Raw genomic sequence first — 18,649 nt, 5'->3', positions numbered from 1 at the left:
TTAGTGCCTTGCGCTATCGAACTTAGCAAGAAAAGCTAGAACACCATCGCGGGCTGTTCGCTCCGCTACTGGCGATCATAAAGTCTCCGATTTAGACGATCTTCACAGCTGACCTGAGACAATTTGTTACAAAACAGGCAACCAGCGCGTGTTGGGGTTGCACACCTTGTTCAATTGAAGCGTGTATCGCCTACTGGTGATTGGTTTATCACGAGTTTGTTCTTGACTGTGTTCATCCAGTGTTTATCTTGACAGTTTGGTGAAACAGAACTGACTCATGTACGTCAAAGGATAACTTGGTGTTCGGCCACATACTACAAAAGTTCATTGGATAGACAAAGAATGACCAAAATAAAGAGTTGTTCAATCGGTTGTTCAAGGGAAAGATTATATGGAAATCCAACAGTAAAATTAACACCAGAGCGTAAACGTTTCAAGTTCAATTCTGAAGTCACTAAAACGAAGTCCCGACTAATTCTGTACTACCACTATGATTCAGTATCTAATTGCCAGTTGGCCAAAGGCCTCCCAAAATACCCTTAGTCGTCTCCACTACACCCTTGAGCGTACCCTTGGAAACACCAGCGTAACTGCCATATGGCTCAGTGTAGCCAGGATACTTGGCAAACAGCTTATGGTTGTACTTCTGGAGCTTGGGACATGTCTTGCCCGCGAGAAGCTGGCGAAGCTTATCGCTCAAGGGTGTCAAAGCTTTCTTGACATCAGTGAACTGGCTTCCAAGGAAATCGGGTGCAGCAGCCATGATGATCTGCATAGTAAAGCATTCCAGATTGTCGAGTTTGAGGAGCCCAGCCGTGTTGAAGACACCACCAGTGAGATCACCAACGTCTACACCAGCAAAGCTATTGACCTTGCCGGTGTTTCCTCCAATGTTCAACAGACGAGGGTACTTGGCTGCATGCTCGAGAACATCAATGAGGAAATCAGGGATGGAAAACTCGTCGCCTGCTGGTCGGCGGTACCAGTTCTCAGGAATACGTTCCCAACCCTGGTTGACCTTGAAGTTGCCAGGTTTGTCTCCCTTGACACCGAAAAAGCTGGTAAAGACTTCACGAGAGAGATATCCCTCGGGATACTCGCTCGAGTGGTTGGCCATCATTCGTGGAGGGAAGGAATACGCAGCAGGTGAGACCAAAGCTCCAGCGAAAGGCGAATAAAAGAAGTGGCTGTTGGTCTTCTCCGAGTCCTGGAACCGTTTGTAGTGAAAAGGTGCTAGGGCAGTGTATTGCTTGGGTGCAGGCGTGTTGGGCTTGATGGCGCGCCAGTATTCTTCAAAGCGGCTGAGAATAACGTGGAAGTTGTTTCCGGTCACGTAAAGGTCACCTCGAGTAGCGCTGACATCGCTCTCGTACTTGTTATGACTACCGCTTAGACCAGAAGGAGTACCGAGGATGCCACCACCGTTGAGGATGTTCTGACTGAAGCGGCTAGGGCCGCCGATGGAGTAGCCTGGACTAGTGGAGAGAGGATTACCGTTAAAAACGGTACCATAGACAGCCAGAAAGCCCCCAAGGTCAAGACTCATCCCATAGACCTCATTGGTAGCTTGAATAATGGTCTGCATGTCTGCAACACCATTGTGAGGCAGGTATCCATGATTGGCCAGAGCATTGAGACCAGGACATGGGCCTCGCTGGTCACCAGCCTTGAAATTAGGTGCGCGGAAGGCATGTTGACCACTGACGCTGATGCGCTGCTTCTTGGCATCGAATTTGGCAGCTCGCTTCTCCTTTTTCGCAAAGGGACATTCGCCTGCGTCGCGCTTCTCTTGCTCAGCAGCGAATGGGCAAGCTTCAGGTGCTCTCTCAGCGTGTTGGCGATAAGCCTCCAGCTGTTCAGGACTGAGCTGAGGGAAAGCAATAGTGGAAGGAAGAAGGCAGGCTGCTGCGAGCCATGCAGAGAATGTGATCTTCATGATGATGATGATGATGACAGAGATGGAGGATGATGGTTACGCAAAAAGATGGGAGATGGGGATCAAACAGATGTATTTATTCGTCAGGTTCCTTGGTTGTACTGCATGACTTGATCAACGACTTTCTTTTTTTCCATGTTCTCCCTTGGTTTTCAGAGACACTACCAGTATAATGACGTTGTATAGCCAACTCATGTCTCACTTTCTCGCTCAAAAGCCTCCTTTGTCAACTCAGTCGCCTGCAAATAGTGAGACTTTGGCGTTCAGTTTGTCTCAAAGCGCCTCGATCGAGAACTTGGCTAATGACGATCATTATTCTTTGATTGGTTGATCTAGAATCCACACTGCTGTAAGAACCGAATACATTGCAAAGTTGTGATGTTTAGAACCTCGATCGAGGAAAGATGATCTCATTGCCGAGCTACCGTTGCGCTAGTTTCAGTCTATCGAAAAATACACTTCTTGACTTCATTTTGCTTGCTATTTCCCATGTTGCGATTGGCTGGGGGAGAATATCATGCCACGACTGTATGTCCGTGCGAGGGACCTTTTTGCTAGTTCTCTATTATACAGCGGTCAGTAGAAACCCAGATGCCAAGCTGAGATTAGAGTAATCGAGCTAAGCATTACAACAGAAATACCGTTGTATGACATCAATCTGTGCGAACCGAAAGGTTATTCCAGCGGGAGTCAGGGGGCCCGAGAGCTAAGACAGCCTTGGCTGAACGCTATGCTTTAATTGGAATCAGATACAAATGCCATGCCGTGCTTTTTCGGGCTACAGACGTCTAGTACGCCTGCTATTTGTAATAGCAAGATCCAATGGTATAACACGTGCACAAGACAAGTTAAATGTTTGTCGCCACGTATTTTCCATCTCAACAAATGCAACTCGCACGACATGACCAACCTTTGTATCGTTGTGAATTCAACGACAAGGCGATGACTGGGGGACCTTCGCACTGACTGTAGATCATACAAGACACTGGTAAACCTTGCTGATGGTGATTAGTCTGGGGAAATGATTTCGCATTAGACTTCGAGGGATACCCATATCAAGTCTGGGGAAATAACCGTGATAATTACTCCGGGCGCCGATCAATACCGTTGAGTCCAGTAGTCGACGTTTATATTCCATGTAAGGTTGTCCCGATGTGGAGCACGATCTCCAAAGATATCATCTCCACCTTTCCAATGCGGCTTGATCGAATGTAGCCGATAAATCGAATCACGAGGCCTACCCTACTGTCGTGTCGATAACTTTAACTTCGATAGTTGACACACTAGCTATGGTTATTATTGCAGATCTTCATATCTCCAAGTATGAACCGCCCTGTCAACTCACCATGCCGTGACAATACCGTCATAGAATGTTGAAAGACAGGGGTAGTCATAAACGATGCACTAGCTATCTTGTGTATCTGGTATTGATCCGATCCACCATCACTAACGCTACTTCATCACTTCATCTTGGCCAAGCAAGGGAGCCATCGTTTCCCATGAGATATTTACTTCCCGATCTGGTAGTCTCTTGAAAAGTCTTGTTAAGTAATACAGAAAGACACAGGGGTTGGAAAGTTTGAAGTTATAACTAACCAGACACGTGCGTATAAATCTAGGCCCAGTGGTTATCGTCTATTGTTTCCACTTGAATGGTCTCCGTGCCGATCGGCTAGATCTGTGATCGACGTTAGCGCGGAACTTCGAGACTCTTTCGATCCTCTGGCGCTGTTGGGGGCTTGTTCTATGTCAAATACAATAGTACACAATTGCTTCGACTACCACTATAACAGTTCGATGCCATGTAATATATTTAAATATGTAATACGAAGAAAATTAACTCAGCACTAGTAAGAAGGTGTCCCATCAAAATCTTGAATATCCATGTATCTCCATCGTTATTCCTCCTCAATCATCCAATTTAGCAAATATGCTGGTAGTCTCCAATCGTAGGGCAAACAGTGGTAGTCTTGCAATTACCCTTGGGGAAGGCACGGTAGTAGGTAGAACAAAAGTCATCTGTATAGGTGGTATCCATGTGCTCTGACCAAACGGCCCCAGGGAAACACTACAAATGATATCGTTAGCGATCGATCTTGGTAAGGGATTTGAAAAAGTGATATTTACATATTTCTGGCCGTCAAGGTTGACGATGCCACCGGCAATGTATTGACAGTATCCATCTACAGCACCGGTCTGACCTGCGGCATTGACACAGGCACAGGCTTTGACCTGCTTTGCAGCCGCTTTCGCTTCAGTAGCGGGGGCTGCAAGAACAGCGGGGATGGCGAGAAGAATGGTGAGAAGGTTGGTTGTGGAGAACATTGTGTTGAGTGATGATAGTAGAGTTCTGGGAAGGAGATTCAGTTTATTGTGATGAAGTTGATGGCTTGGTGGAATGAAGAACAGATTGTTGACGAGATGATGAGCTACTTTTATATCTTGTCGAATATATCTTGGCAGATGAATAGGTTACCCTTTTCACGTATAAACAAAATATTGTAATCATTTATAATCTCAACTGATTTGGAGATTCATCCGAACGTTACTCAATAGCATGACTCGAGCTACTTGACAATGATGTGAGTTACTAACAACAATACCTTGTCAGGTTGCACTGTACTATCCATTGGGTAGGAATAACCCGCTTCGTATAAGATATTCTTCTGAAATCAGGCAAGATTCACGGATATAGAAATCAAGCATATGGGATTTCATCCCACCTAGACACCGACATCCGGGCACAACCGCACCACTTATAGACATTCACTTACGGAACGGAATAGTCCCTAAATGGCTGGTGGAAGTGCGAGGGCGCAAGGTAACGGTTATTTAACCCTGCAGCCCCAGCTCGATCCTACCCCAGGGTCTCAGTGCAGATCAGCTTAATGCAGGAGAGACTCTAATAGTGTCTGTCCTAATCTGATATGACAAAAACTTGGCCCGTTCCGCAAGTGTGCGGGGAAGTTAAATGGATAAATTCTTAGACAACGTATTATACCCAGGGATAACGACAGGCTTCTAATCAGTTACCTGATCTCTATCAGCAGATCATGCGATTAATTGCTGAACTTATATGCCGCAGTATCTCCGCGACTTCCACCAAGTCCGCGATGGTCCTGCATTGTTCAATGTGACAAAAGACTAATTCCTGCTTGAGTTTTTGGTATCGATACGTGATAAGATTAATAAAAGGTCACATGCTGTAGCACGTGCCGTTCTTCTGTTGCTCGTCAAGCCCGTAGGTTCGAGGCCCGCCAAAATTTACCACTGTGTGATCTCTCCTGTTCGCTACGGATCCTTCATAACTTGATTTTTGATTTTTAGTAAGACTAATGACCCCGTTGCTCTATTTACATATTGTGCGTTGTAAATGTTTGTTACTCAAGCCTCTCACATAAATTCAATTTAAAGCCTTGGCGCATTCAGTGGTCTTGTGCGACACTACCTAATGTACGTGTCCTTGCGTTTGAAGACGTGGCTGTGCATGCTGAGCCACCATTTTTACTCGTAACCTTCACGCTAGAGCAAAAACGAATGAGGTTTTGGCAAGTCTTCTAATACGCGTATAACATCAGTCACAACTCCGCGTATCACAATGACTACCAAGTCTTAAAATGTAAGCATGTTTAGTGGACAGAAGTTTTGAAGGCATCCATAGTAACTATTTTACTGTCATTGTTAATGTTTTACTTCCAGTGACACTGTTGAAAGGCCCGCTTGCCAAGCAATAACTGGATACAGTCTGTGCCACAGGGTAACTCAACGGAATGCTTTAATTCACTATCAATCAAGACACAAGACACACTCGGTATATACGCGTAAACATCACTAGAGGATTGGTCACTTTTGATAAGAAACTCTTATTTAATTCTCAAGTTTGCCGTTTTTCTGTGAATGTGTTGCAGTTCTTGAATAATCCTTCTCCATTGTTTTTTCCCATCATTTCTTCAATTCAGAACCACTAAGACATACACTTCCTGGATCACATCGCGTGTTTACTCACCCTGCTACTACGATTCATACCAGCCGAGCCTCTATACCGACTCATCTTCATCATGGGTTTCTTCGAGAGTCGTTTCTTTGAGCCAACATGGAAGAACAAGGTCTTGGTTCTTCAAGTCGCCTTTACGATTCTCATCTTCATCCTTGCCATTGTCAAGATCGTCACAACACCATCCTATATCCCATTCAATAGAATGGACATTGTTGCCATCACAATGGTCAGTCATCCGCACAATCTTCAAATTGCAACCTGTGATTTACTTACACACCTTCAGAGTCTCAAGTCCGGGATCTTTCTTGCCTATGAGATCTTGACCATGAAGATGGAAAAGTTCCAGCGGTTCGGAAGTCTCAAGGCCTACGCTGTTCTCAACACCCTGGACGTATTTTTCTGGGCGGCTGTTATGGGCTTCTCATTTAAAAGCGTCGACACAATTTGTTCCGGCGCCAACTGCGCTGTCGGTATTGTCACGGGACTGATGGCATTGGTGAACTCGTAAGTGTTGTTTGTCTGTAGTCTTGAAACATCATTGACCTTTTTTACAGTATCATCCACTTCTGGGCTGCGGTTATTGCCTGGAAGAATCACAAGTATTTCAAGACCTATGGTGTTTCCCGCGGTCAGGACGAGGACAAGAATACATGCCCTACTATTATTTAGTGATTTTTAAGGTATAAGTCTTAAAGTATATATTTAAAATTAATTTATAAAAAAATATAATTTTTAAATTTAAATATTAATAAAGATTTAATTTAAAAATATATATTATAACTTATAAAATTAAAATTATAATAATTATTATAAAATTTTTTATTTTTTTTTTAAAAATTAATTATTAAATATTTCTTTATTAATATTAATATTAATATTAATATTATATAAAATAATAAACTTTAAAGTCTTTATTAATTTTAATTATATATTAAATTAAAGAATTATTTATAAAAGCTTAATTTTTATAATTAATTTTATCTTTAAAAAAAAATATTTAATAAAATTATTTAATAGCTATATTTACTTATTATTATTTAATATAAAAGGTCTAATTACTTAGTTAAATAGATCTATTAATATAGATAATATAGAGTCTCTATTATATTAAGACTAAAGCTTACTATTTACTCTAGAGTCTATAGAATTTATAAGTAAACCCCCTTAATAAAGGTTAACTATTTAACTAAAGATTCTTTAAAGCTCCTAGGTTTAAACCTTATTATAATTATACCCTCTCTTAAGGGCTATTAGCCTTAGCAGTTATTATTAACTATTAATAGCTAGCAGTTTATATTATTATTTTAAAAAATAAAAATATTAATAATATTACTTTTTATAGAAATTTAATAAATAAAATATAAATAAAGGAAATATATATAAGCTATTTATTTAATACCTTTAAGTAATCTTCTTCAAGGCTTTTTTAAAAAAAAAATTTTTCTTTTAATTATTATAATTACCTTATTAATTATTTTTTAAGATTTTATTTTATTTAATTTTCTTTTTACTTTTAAGTATTTTTATATATTTTTAGTAGCCTTTTTACCCCTTTCTTTTACTTTTCTTTTATAATACCTTAAGCTTCTTAGGCTAAGTATAATATTACTATATATACCTAATTAAATATAGCTTAACTATAATATATTAATATATTTATTATAAATAATTTTTATTATATATATTATTTTTATTTTATTAAAGATATTTTAATTAATTTTATAAATTTACTTATTACTTAAAAACTTATTAATTTTAAGCTAATACTTTATTAATATTTTATTACTTTTTCTTTATATTATACCTATTATAATTTAAGTAATTATTTATATAAACTATAAATTATTCTTAATCTTTTACTTAAGGTTTTTAAAGCTAATTATAATAAAATAATATATATTCTTTTCTTATTAATAATAGCTTTAATATTTTAATATTTATTTACTTTATTTACTTTTACTATTTATTTAAAAATAAAAATATAAATAATAATATAGCCTTACCTTCTTATAATATAGTTTCTTATATATTATCCCTTAAAAGCTATAAGAAAATCTATAGAATTATATTTAACCTTTAAAATATTTTTAACTTAATTTTCCTTATTTATATCTATAAATACTTTCTTAAGGGTTTTACTACATTTAAGAAAGATAAAGCCTTAAATCTAGCTTAATATTACTAATATATCCTTAATTACTATTAACTTCTTATCTCTTAATCTAGCCTTTACTTAAATATTACTATATATATTACTTTTCTTTATATATTTTAATAAGTTTTACTAATTATTCTTTACCTTTAAATTATTATTAATTAAAACTAATTAATTAAATAAAAAGCTAATTAGCTTTTTTACCTAAAGCTAATTAACTCTATATACCCTATATAGCTAATAACTATTAATGCCTTTATAATTAAGTTTTTAATAGCCTTAAATTTAATTAATCTTAATAATAATAATTAGATTATTAAGTAAATACTAGAGATTCTTATCTCTATTTTATAATATTTAAGGGGTTTTTTATATTATTTCTAGAGAGCTTTCTTAAATATATAACTAGCTAATATACTTATTTTTTCTTTATATTTTTATTTTTATAGGCCTTACTATAGCCTAGGTATTTATAGTGCTTTATTAGGGAATTAAGGTTATTTTTTTTTATCTTTATAACTTAATTTTTTATTATTATAATTTCCTAGGTTAGCCTTTTTATTTTATAATTCTTAATTTTAATCTTTTTTATTATTTTTAATTCTTTTTTTTAAAGTCTTTAATTACCTTTATAGTATTCTTTATATCTTTATAATAAACTTACTAATTATATTTATAAGGCTAACCTTTCTATTTTATTAAAAAGTAAATATTACCTTATAGCTTCTTTTTAGCTATTATAGCCTTTATTTCTTATTCCTTTTTATTTTCCTTAAAGTTAAGTATTAATAGGGAATCTTTTTACTTATTTTACTATTTTTTCTAGGGTTTTAATAAGTTAATATAAAATATATTATATAATTATTAATACTTTATTAATAAGGCTAGTTAATATACTTATTTACTAATTTTCTTAAGGATTTAAAAAAAGGCCTAAGAATTAAACAATAAGCTTTTTTTTTTTTACTTTTTAACTTAATATTCTTAATTAAAAGTACTATAAGGTCTTTAACTTTAAAGGTCTTTTTTTAATATTTTTTTATTAAAGTATTTTATTTAAGATTTAATAGTAATTCTTTAATATATCTTAACCTTCTTTTATAGTAATTTAATCTTCTTAATTTATTATATTACTTTAAGGATTTCTTTTTCCTTAGGTTTAACTTTTTATTAAAACTAGAATTTAAATTTATAACTTAATAATACTTTAAATAGTAATATACTTATAATAATACTTATAATATTATTATAAGTAAATTATATAGTATATAATAAAGGCTTTTAATTTACTTAATTTTTTTTATAAAGTATTATAAATAGTACTTAAGAATCTAGTTTATTTACTCTATTTACTTATTAATTTATAAATAAAAAGTAATTAATAGCCTTTTTTTAATTTATAAATAATAATAAATAATTAATTAAAATATATTAATAAAGACTAGTCTTTAGTTTAAGATAATACTCTTTAGGGTATTATATTATAGCTTTACTTTCTAATAAAAAAGTATAGCTAGCTTTAATATATTAATCTTAATATTAATAAATAAAAATATAAAGTATTTTATAAACTAATTAATAATAATTAAAATAGTATTAATATACTTATTATTATTTTAAATTAATAATAAACCTATTATAAAGTTTATTATTAATTTAACTATAAGTCTTTAAGGTATTAATAAGGATTCTAAGTAGCTATAAGGTTAATACCTTAGGGTTACTGCATTTTAGTATATTATATATATTTAAATATATTTCTTTATATTCTTATTAATCTTAATCTAGTATATCTTATATTATAATAATTATAGTATTTATTAAATACTAAAATAGCCTATTAAAAGATTATTATAATATATCCTTATAAGCTCTATATAAATAGCTTAATTTTATAGTATAAAGAGGTAATCCTTAAAGTATAATAAGCTATTTATACTTATAGTCTATTTTAAATTCTTTTAAAGTATATTATTTACTCTAATAGCACTAATTTATATTTAAGTATTTATATCTATATACTATAGTTTTTTAATTATCTCTAGAAATAATCTTATATTCTTCTTTATATATATAGATTTATTACTTAATTTTTTCTTTATAGTTTCTTTTATTTTAAATTATAAGTAATTAAGTTTTTTTTATAACTATTTTCTTTAATTATTAGGCTTTAGGCCTTTAGTTTCTTTTTAAAGGGGTTTTTATACCTTATTAAGAGTTATTTTTTTTTTTAATTTTTTTAATTATATAATAGCTTAGACTCTAGCTATTTTTACTATTAACCTAGGGAATAGCTTTTAATATAAAGATATTTTACCTTTATATTTTAGCCTTTTTAATAGAGGATTTATAAGGTTTATTTTTCTTATTTAATATTTTATAATAAAATTATATAAAGTTAAATAAAGATATTATCTAGCCTACTTACTATTTAGCTTTAATATATTTATAAAGCTTTATAAGTTTAAGTAATTACTTAGTATTTTAATTTTATATAAGGCCTTTTTAAGGTAATATTATTAGTATTTAAAGGACTTTATAATAGTAAATAGCTTATAATTAAATATATTATAGCTTAACTTAGTTTTCTTAAATTTCCTAGATTAAAAAGCTATTAAGTATTACTAGCCTTAATTATCTTATTATAAGAGAATACTTACTATTATAAATTCTAAAGTATTTATTTTAATATAAATTTATTATTCTAGATTAAAATAATAAAATAAAAAGGCTTTCTAGAATACTTTAATAAGGTCTTAGAAAGTATTTTTTTCTTTATTTTTAAACTTTACTTTTCTTAGTTTCTTCTTATTCTTACTCTTTTATATTAATATTATAAGGGATTAAGTAATCTTAGAATACTTCTTAATAAACTATTAATAGAAATTATAAAACCCTACGAATATTTATACTTCTTTAAAGGTCTTTAGTTCTTTTTATAGCTTAATTATCTTAATTTATACTAAGTCTATAGTAATCTCTTTAGCTAATAATATAAATCTAAGGTATTTTACTTAATCTTAGAAAAATATATACTTAAATAGCTTTATATAAAGCTTTATTACTTTTATATATAATAATATCTCTTTAATATACTATATATAATCTTTATAATTCTTTAAGTAAATAAGGATATTATTTAAATAGACTATATAGATAGTATTTACTAGGCCTTAAAAGGCTTAATAAATATAATATTAAAAGGTTATAAGTATATTAATTAGCTTAAATAGTATAACTATATATTTAAAATGCCTATATTTTATCTAGAATACTATTTTTTACTTATTTCTTTTTACTATCTAAATATAATAATAAGTATTCTTTATATTAATCTTAATAAAGTAAATAGCTCTTTAAATTTTATTAAGTATTTTAAATACTAAAAGTAAAAAGTATTAATTTTTTATTAAAATCTTATTAAGATCTTAATAGTTTATATAAAGGTATAATATCTTATTCTTCTTAAGAATAAATAGTATTAAGGCTTTTATTAGGCTTTTTAATAAATAAATTTATTCTATAGATAGATTATTCTCTAGGTATTATTATAATTCCTTTAGTTTTAATTATAATAAAAAGTAAATAAGTCTATAAGGGGGTAATTTCCTTAGGACTAAATTAATATAATAATCTATTTCTTTATATTCTAGAATAAAGAAAGCTTTCTCTATTAAAAATATATTAATAAAGTCTTAAAATATCTTTAATACTTTAATATTTACTAGGCCTTTTTTATTTTTTTTTCTTAAGATTATTATTATATCTTTAAGTCTTATAATTATAAAGATCTTTATATTATTTTTAAATTCCTAGTAGAATTATTAAGATATAAGTATTTTACTTTTTAATTAGCTTTAGTAGAATTATTATCTCTTATTTATATAGTTAATAATAATTTATAAATCTATTAAAGTACTCTTTAAGAGAATAAAGAGTAATATATAGAGATTTATCTTAGTATTAATACTAATATATATATAAGTAATATCCTTAGTTTTCTTTTTTATATCTTTTAATCTAATAAGTATTTCTTATATTCTTATAACTTTTAAGAAAATATTTCTAATTACTATAAAGTTAAGTCTTATACCTTTAAAGGGTTTTAGTCTTTATTAAATAGTAAATTAATTATTAATAGTATTTACTTTTATTACTAAGTCTAGTAATATTAAGGTATTAAAATACTTTTTTCTTTAGATTTAATATAAAACTATAAAGGCTTCTTTAATCTATAGTATAAGTTCTAAGGTTATAAATTAAATTATTTTTATACTTTTTTACCTTTTCCTTAATAAGTATTAATATTAGCTTATTCCCTTTATAGGTAATTAAGTTTAAAGTAGTCTTTATTATTATAGTTATAATATATAAATTATTTTCCTATATCCTTATTTATAAAGTTCTTTTTTATTTTTAAACTACTAATAAATTATAACTAGTTTAATAGGCTATTATACTGCTTTTAAGGTTCTTTCTATTTTTAATTATAATACTTCTTTTAGCTTTTCTTTTACTTAATTAAAAGGTTATTCTCTCTAGGTCTTTTATTATACTTTCTTATAGAATCTTAAAATTAAATAGCTAAGGTAATAATCCCCTCTTTAATATTAAGAATCTCTAGGGAATATAATAAGATATAGTCTTAAAGTATAAATAATAGCTTTATATAAAAAGTTAAGGCTTTTTATTTTTTAATTACCTTAAGGAAATTCTTCTTAAGGGAATTAAAATATTAATAAAAGTCTTAAGGTAATTAATATTCCTTTTAAATAGAATTTTTTAATTACTTTATTAATAAAGGCTTATAATTAGCTAAGTCTTTAATAAATAATAGAGATTACTCTTTAAAGGCTTTTTAGTTTTTTTTATTATTTTTTTACTTATTCTTAAGGAATTTATTTAAATATTAGTTTTATCTTTATTAAGCTTTAGTATCTATATAATTTATAGCTAGGAGGATTTTCTTATAATTTTATTTATATTTCTTTCTTATTTTTATAAAAATATAAATTAAATTACTTAATTATATATTTCTTTATTAAAATATAATAAATAGGTTTAACTTAATAATATTTTATATTTAAATTTCTTTTTTATTATTAAAATTAAAGTCCTTAGAGTTATAATATATTTTTAAAGGCCTTTTTTAAAAAAGGTTTTCCTTTAAAATATATAATAATTTTTCTTCTTTTTTATAAAGCTTTATAAGTTTCTATAATTATTAAATATACTATTATATAATTTATATTAATTAATTAATATTATTAAACTTACTTAAGGCTAAGCTAAAGGTTAAGAATATTATATTTTACTTAAAAGTAAATATATAGTTTTATATCTCTTTAGGTATATATTCTTTAAGCTTAAGTATAAGGGATTCTTTAGTAATTTAATTATATATTTAAGGTATCTTTAAATCTAGGTAATTAAGATTAAAGAAACTTTAGAATTATAAAAAGTCTAATTATTTAATTAAATAGATCTATTAATATAAATAATATAGGGTCTTTATTATATTAAGATTAAAGCTTACTGCTTACTCTAGAGTCTATAGAATTTATAGATAAACTCCCTTAATAAAGGCTAGCTATTTAACTAAGGATTCTTTAAAGCTCCTAGGTTTAAACTCTATTATATTTAATACTTTTTAAGATATAAGTTTTAAAGTATATATTAAAAATTAATAAAATAAGAAATATAATTTTTAAATTTAAATATTAATAAAGATTTTATTTAAAAATATATCTTTAATTTAAAATATAATTTAAAATTATAATATTTTAATATAAGTATTTAATAATAAAATCTTAAAATAGTATATTATATAATTAAATTAATTTCTATAGAGTTAGCTTTTATTTCTAAGTTAATTTATATTTTAATTTTCTATATCCTTAATAGAATCTTATTAATCTTTAATTAATTTTATTAACTTTATTAATCTTATATATAGTTTCTTTTATAAAGCCTTTAATATAAAAGCCTTTATTATTTTAATTATTTTAGCTTTATTCTTTATAATTTTATTTTTAATTAATTTAATAAGATTATTAAAGACTTTATTAATTTAAGCTATTTAAAACTTAAAGTATTAATATTAAGTTTTATATTTATAATTTAATTTAATTACTTTAAAGAATATAATTTTATTTTTATATATATTAAGCCTTTTTATAAGCTTTTTCTTTAGGGTTTTTAAATATTTAAGTTTTTATTTATATTTTATTATTATTTAGCTTTATTTATAGATTTAAAAATACTTTATAAAGAATAATAAGACTTTATAATTAAAAATAATTAATTTAATAAGGCTATAATTATTATTATTATTATATTTAATCTATTAAAAGTATTTAATTTTATATTTTAATTACTTTAAGTTTTTATTATTATTATTAAATAAAATAGTATTTATAATATCTTTTTTATTAAAAAAATAGCCTTTTAAATAGCTAAGTATATTACTATAAAGGCTTTTTCTTTTAAAAATAAGTAATATTATATTAAGTAAAGATTATAAAGTTAATTAATATAAAATAATTAATAGTAAATAGACTAAGGATTAATTAACTATATAACTTAATATTTAGACTAATTTAAAGATACTTAATAATAAATTATAAAAAGAAGAAATAATTACTATATATATAGAAGCTTTTTTTATTTTCCCTTTATTATAAAGTTTAATTATTACTATATTATAGTCTTATTAAGAAAGTTAATTATTAAGAAAAAGTTAAGTTTAATATATTAAGTTTTTAATCTATATAGATCTTTTAGTTTTAAATTTATAAAATAGCTTTAAAAAGAATTAGACTTTAATAAAGAGTAAAAAAATAAATTAAAAATATATATTATAATTTATAAAATTAAAATTATAATAATTATTATAAAAGCTTTTATTCTTTTTAAAGGTTAATTATTAAATATTTTTTATTAATATTAATATTAATATTAATAAAATTACTATATAAAATAATAAACTTTAAAGTTTTTATTTATTTATTTATTTATTTATTTTTTAATATATAATTATAAGATTACTTTTACTCTTTTTAGTTTTATTAAAGATTATTTATAATACTTTATTTATATATATAAATTAAAGAATTATATATAGTTTCTTTTAAAATAAGGTTTTTAATATAAATATAATTAATAAAGTTATTATTTAAACTCTATAATATTAATAATAAATAAAAAAAGCTTCTATTAAACTATATAAATAGTAGTAATTTCTTTCTCTTTTAACCTTAATTAACTAGTAAATTTATCTAAGATATTTATAGTTATTACTAAGATAAACTAAGTTAGTTAATTTTAATCTTTTATAATACCTTATTAATTACTTTTATAGATCTTATATAATATAATACTAATTATTATCTTTAAACTAAGATTTATTAATTATAATTACTTTTTTAATCTTAATATTAAAATTATTAAAATATTTATTAAGTCTTATAAAGATATAGTAATACTAAAAGAATTATATATAAAGGCTATTAACTTTTATATAATTAAGAAGATAAATAGCCTTATTAAGGTTAAATTAATAGCCTTTAGCTATAAGCTTTATTTCTTATATATAAAGAGTTAAAAGCTAGAAATAATACTAAAGAGTCTATATAGGCTTAAGAAAAAGCTTATTAAAAGGCTAGCTATAAGTTTATTATATATATAAAAAGAATTCTTAAATAAAATTAATATATATAATAGTAAATACTTATATATTAACTAGTTTAAATAATTAAAAAGGTAAGTAATAGTTATAATTAAGGCCTTTAAGTTATAAAGGTAATAAGCAGGGTTAATAGTAATTTTATAAAGTTAAAGTTAATATTAATAAAGCCTAAAGCTAAAGGCTTAATATAAATTATCTAGCTATATAACCTTTTAATTCTGCTTTATAAGATTCTATTAGTATATTATTAACTAGTTTATTAACTAGGATTAAAGTTTTTATTAATTTTAATTATATATTAAATTAAAGAATTATTTATAAAAGCTTAGCCTTTATAATTAACTTTATTTTTAAAGAAAAATATTTAATAAAGTTATTTAATAACTTTATTTATTTTTAATATAATATTCTTATTAATATTTAAGATTAAAATATTATTAATATAAATAATAATTAAATTATTATTTTTATTATTTTTAATTATAATACTTTTAATTATATAATTAATTATTAAATTAATAAATTAAAGTTTAAATCTTTATTATATAAAAAAAAAGCCTTAAAGGCTTTTTATAAAACTTAAAAGAAATATAATTTTAATATATTAAAAGATAAAATACTTTAAATAAAGTTATTTTTTAATCTTTAAAATAATCTTTAAAATAATCTTTAATAAAGAAAATAAATTATTAATAATTTATAATATATTTAATAAAAATAATATTATTAAAAAGTTTATTAAATTAGAATTTATTATATTAAAAATCTTATAAAATTAAAAAAAAAGTTTTTTTTTTTTAAAAAAAAAAGCTTATTTGTAATGGTTGCACCTAACCGCTAAGCCACAGGGCAAAAGATCGGGCCATAATCACTATGCTAGCGATTACAGTGGTGCTTACAGCTGCCTATAGGGGCCGATCGTAACACGATGCTCCCTCTTCAGGGGTTTTCGCCCTCGAAACCCGCTGAAGCCGGCTGCCTACAGGGGGAACCAAGCCCTGTAACAGTACGCGGTACAGCACAGCTGCCAACCTCCCAAGGCATACCCCGCAGTTGCCCTAACCGCGTTACGAGGGTACCCTTGTGAGCAGCTATTCCAAAGGTCAGAGGGGGAACCGAACCCTTAACCTTCGGGCCACCCGCTTAACAGTGATTATCGTGTAACGGTTGCACCTAACCGCTAAGCCACAGGGCAAAAGATCGGGCCATAATCACTATGCTAGCGATTACAGTGGTGCTTACAGCTGCCTATAGGGGCCGATCGTAACATTATTTATTTTTTTAATATATAATTATAAGATTAATTTTACTCTTTTTAGTTTTATTAAAGGTTATTTATAATACTTTATTTATTTATATAAATTAAAGAATTATATATAATTTCTCTTAAAATAAAGTTTTTAATATAAATATAATTAATAAGGTAATTACTTAAACTCTATAATATTAATAATAAATAAAAAAAGCTTTTATTAAACTATATAAATAATAATAATTTCTTCCTTTTTTAATCTTAATTAATTATCTAAGATATTTATAGTTATTATTAATTATCTTATTAAAATAAACTAAGTTAATTAATTTTAATTTATACTTTATAATACCTTATTAATTACTTTTATAAGTCTTATATAATATAATATTAGTTTTTAAACTAAGACTTATTAATTATAATTATTTTTTTAATTTTAATATTAAAACTATTAAGATATTTATTAAGTCTTATAAAAATATAATAATATTAAAAGAGTTATATATAAAGGCTATTAACCTTTATATAATTAAAAAGATAAATAGCTTTATTAAGATTAAATTAATAGCTTTTAATTATAAGCTTTATTTCTTATATATAAAAAATTAAAAGCTAGAAATAATACTAAAGAGTCTATATAGGCTTAAGAAGAAGCTTATTAAAGGGCTAGCTATAAGTTTATTATATATATAAGAGAAATTCCTAGATAAAATTAATATATATAATAATAAATATTTATATATTAATTAGTTTAAATAATTAAAAAGGTAAATAGTAATTATAATTAAGGCTTTTAAGTTATAATTAGTATATTAATTATAGCTTAAAACTATAAATATATAACTATAAAGGGTAATAATAAGTAGTAAGTAAGGTTAATAGTAATTAAGTAATAAAAAAGTTAAGTTTATTATAAAATTAAAGTTAATATTAATAAAGCTTAAAGCTAAAGGCTTAATATAAATTATCTAGCTATATAACCTTTTAACTTAGAAGATTCTATTAATATATTATTAACTAGTTTATTAACTAGGAGAAAAAAGCTTATAATTAATATTATAGCTTTTAATATAATAAAATTTAATATAATAATTATATTTATTTTTAATATAATACTCTTATTAATATTTAAAATTAAAATACTTATTATATATAAAAAAAAAAGCCTTAAAAGCCTTTTATAATATTTAAAAGAAAAATAATATTAATATATTAAAAAATAAAATATTTTAAATAAAATTATTTTTTAATTTTTAAAATAATCTTTAATAAAAAGAATAAATTATTAATAATTTATAAAGTATTTAATAAAAATAATATTATTAAAAAGTATATTAAATTAAAATTTATTATATTAAGAATTCTATAAAATTAAAAAATTAAAAAAGATTTAAAAAAAAAAAAAAGCTTATAATTAATATTATAGCTTTTAATATAATAAAATTTAATATAATAAATATATACCCTATAAATAGAGTATAGATAGATTATTTTTATATAAAATAGAACTATAGATATATATTTCATAATGCATTCATACTCTTGTGTTAGGAATTTGTTTTAGCCATTTGTGGAACCTTGTTTAGTTGCTGTCTTAAAAATAGTTATAATGAAATGAGTTC

General features: G+C 26.1%; 3 protein-coding genes across 3 annotated transcripts; 1 reads left to right on the top strand and 2 right to left on the bottom strand.

Moving 5' to 3' along the window:
- Nucleotides 1-502: 502 nt before the first annotated feature.
- FPOAC1_009987 (uncharacterized protein) lies at nt 503-1,936 on the bottom strand (the record flags this gene model as incomplete). Its single annotated transcript, XM_044854394.1, has 1 exon — nt 503-1,936. The coding sequence occupies one exon, from the start codon at nt 1,934-1,936 to the stop codon at nt 503-505; it is 1,434 nt and encodes a 477-aa protein (XP_044707064.1).
- Nucleotides 1,937-3,857: 1,921 nt separating this feature from the next.
- On the bottom strand, nt 3,858-4,261 carry FPOAC1_009986 (uncharacterized protein; the record flags this gene model as incomplete). The annotated part of the gene is made up of 2 exons (XM_044854393.1): nt 3,858-4,004; nt 4,064-4,261. The coding sequence occupies 2 exons, from the start codon at nt 4,259-4,261 to the stop codon at nt 3,858-3,860; spliced, it is 345 nt and encodes a 114-aa protein (XP_044707063.1).
- Nucleotides 4,262-5,994: 1,733 nt separating this feature from the next.
- On the top strand, nt 5,995-6,602 carry FPOAC1_009985 (uncharacterized protein; the record flags this gene model as incomplete). Its single annotated transcript, XM_044854392.1, has 3 exons — nt 5,995-6,159; nt 6,217-6,437; nt 6,488-6,602. The coding sequence occupies 3 exons, from the start codon at nt 5,995-5,997 to the stop codon at nt 6,600-6,602; spliced, it is 501 nt and encodes a 166-aa protein (XP_044707062.1).
- Between the last annotated feature and the right edge of the window lie 12,047 nt (nt 6,603-18,649).

This window comes from Fusarium poae, chromosome 3, assembly GCF_019609905.1.
Source record: "Fusarium poae strain DAOMC 252244 chromosome 3, whole genome shotgun sequence".
NCBI classification, from domain to species: domain Eukaryota; kingdom Fungi; phylum Ascomycota; class Sordariomycetes; order Hypocreales; family Nectriaceae; genus Fusarium; species Fusarium poae.
Note: the sequence above shows the minus strand (reverse complement) of the source record. Positions and strands in the feature narration are given on the sequence as shown.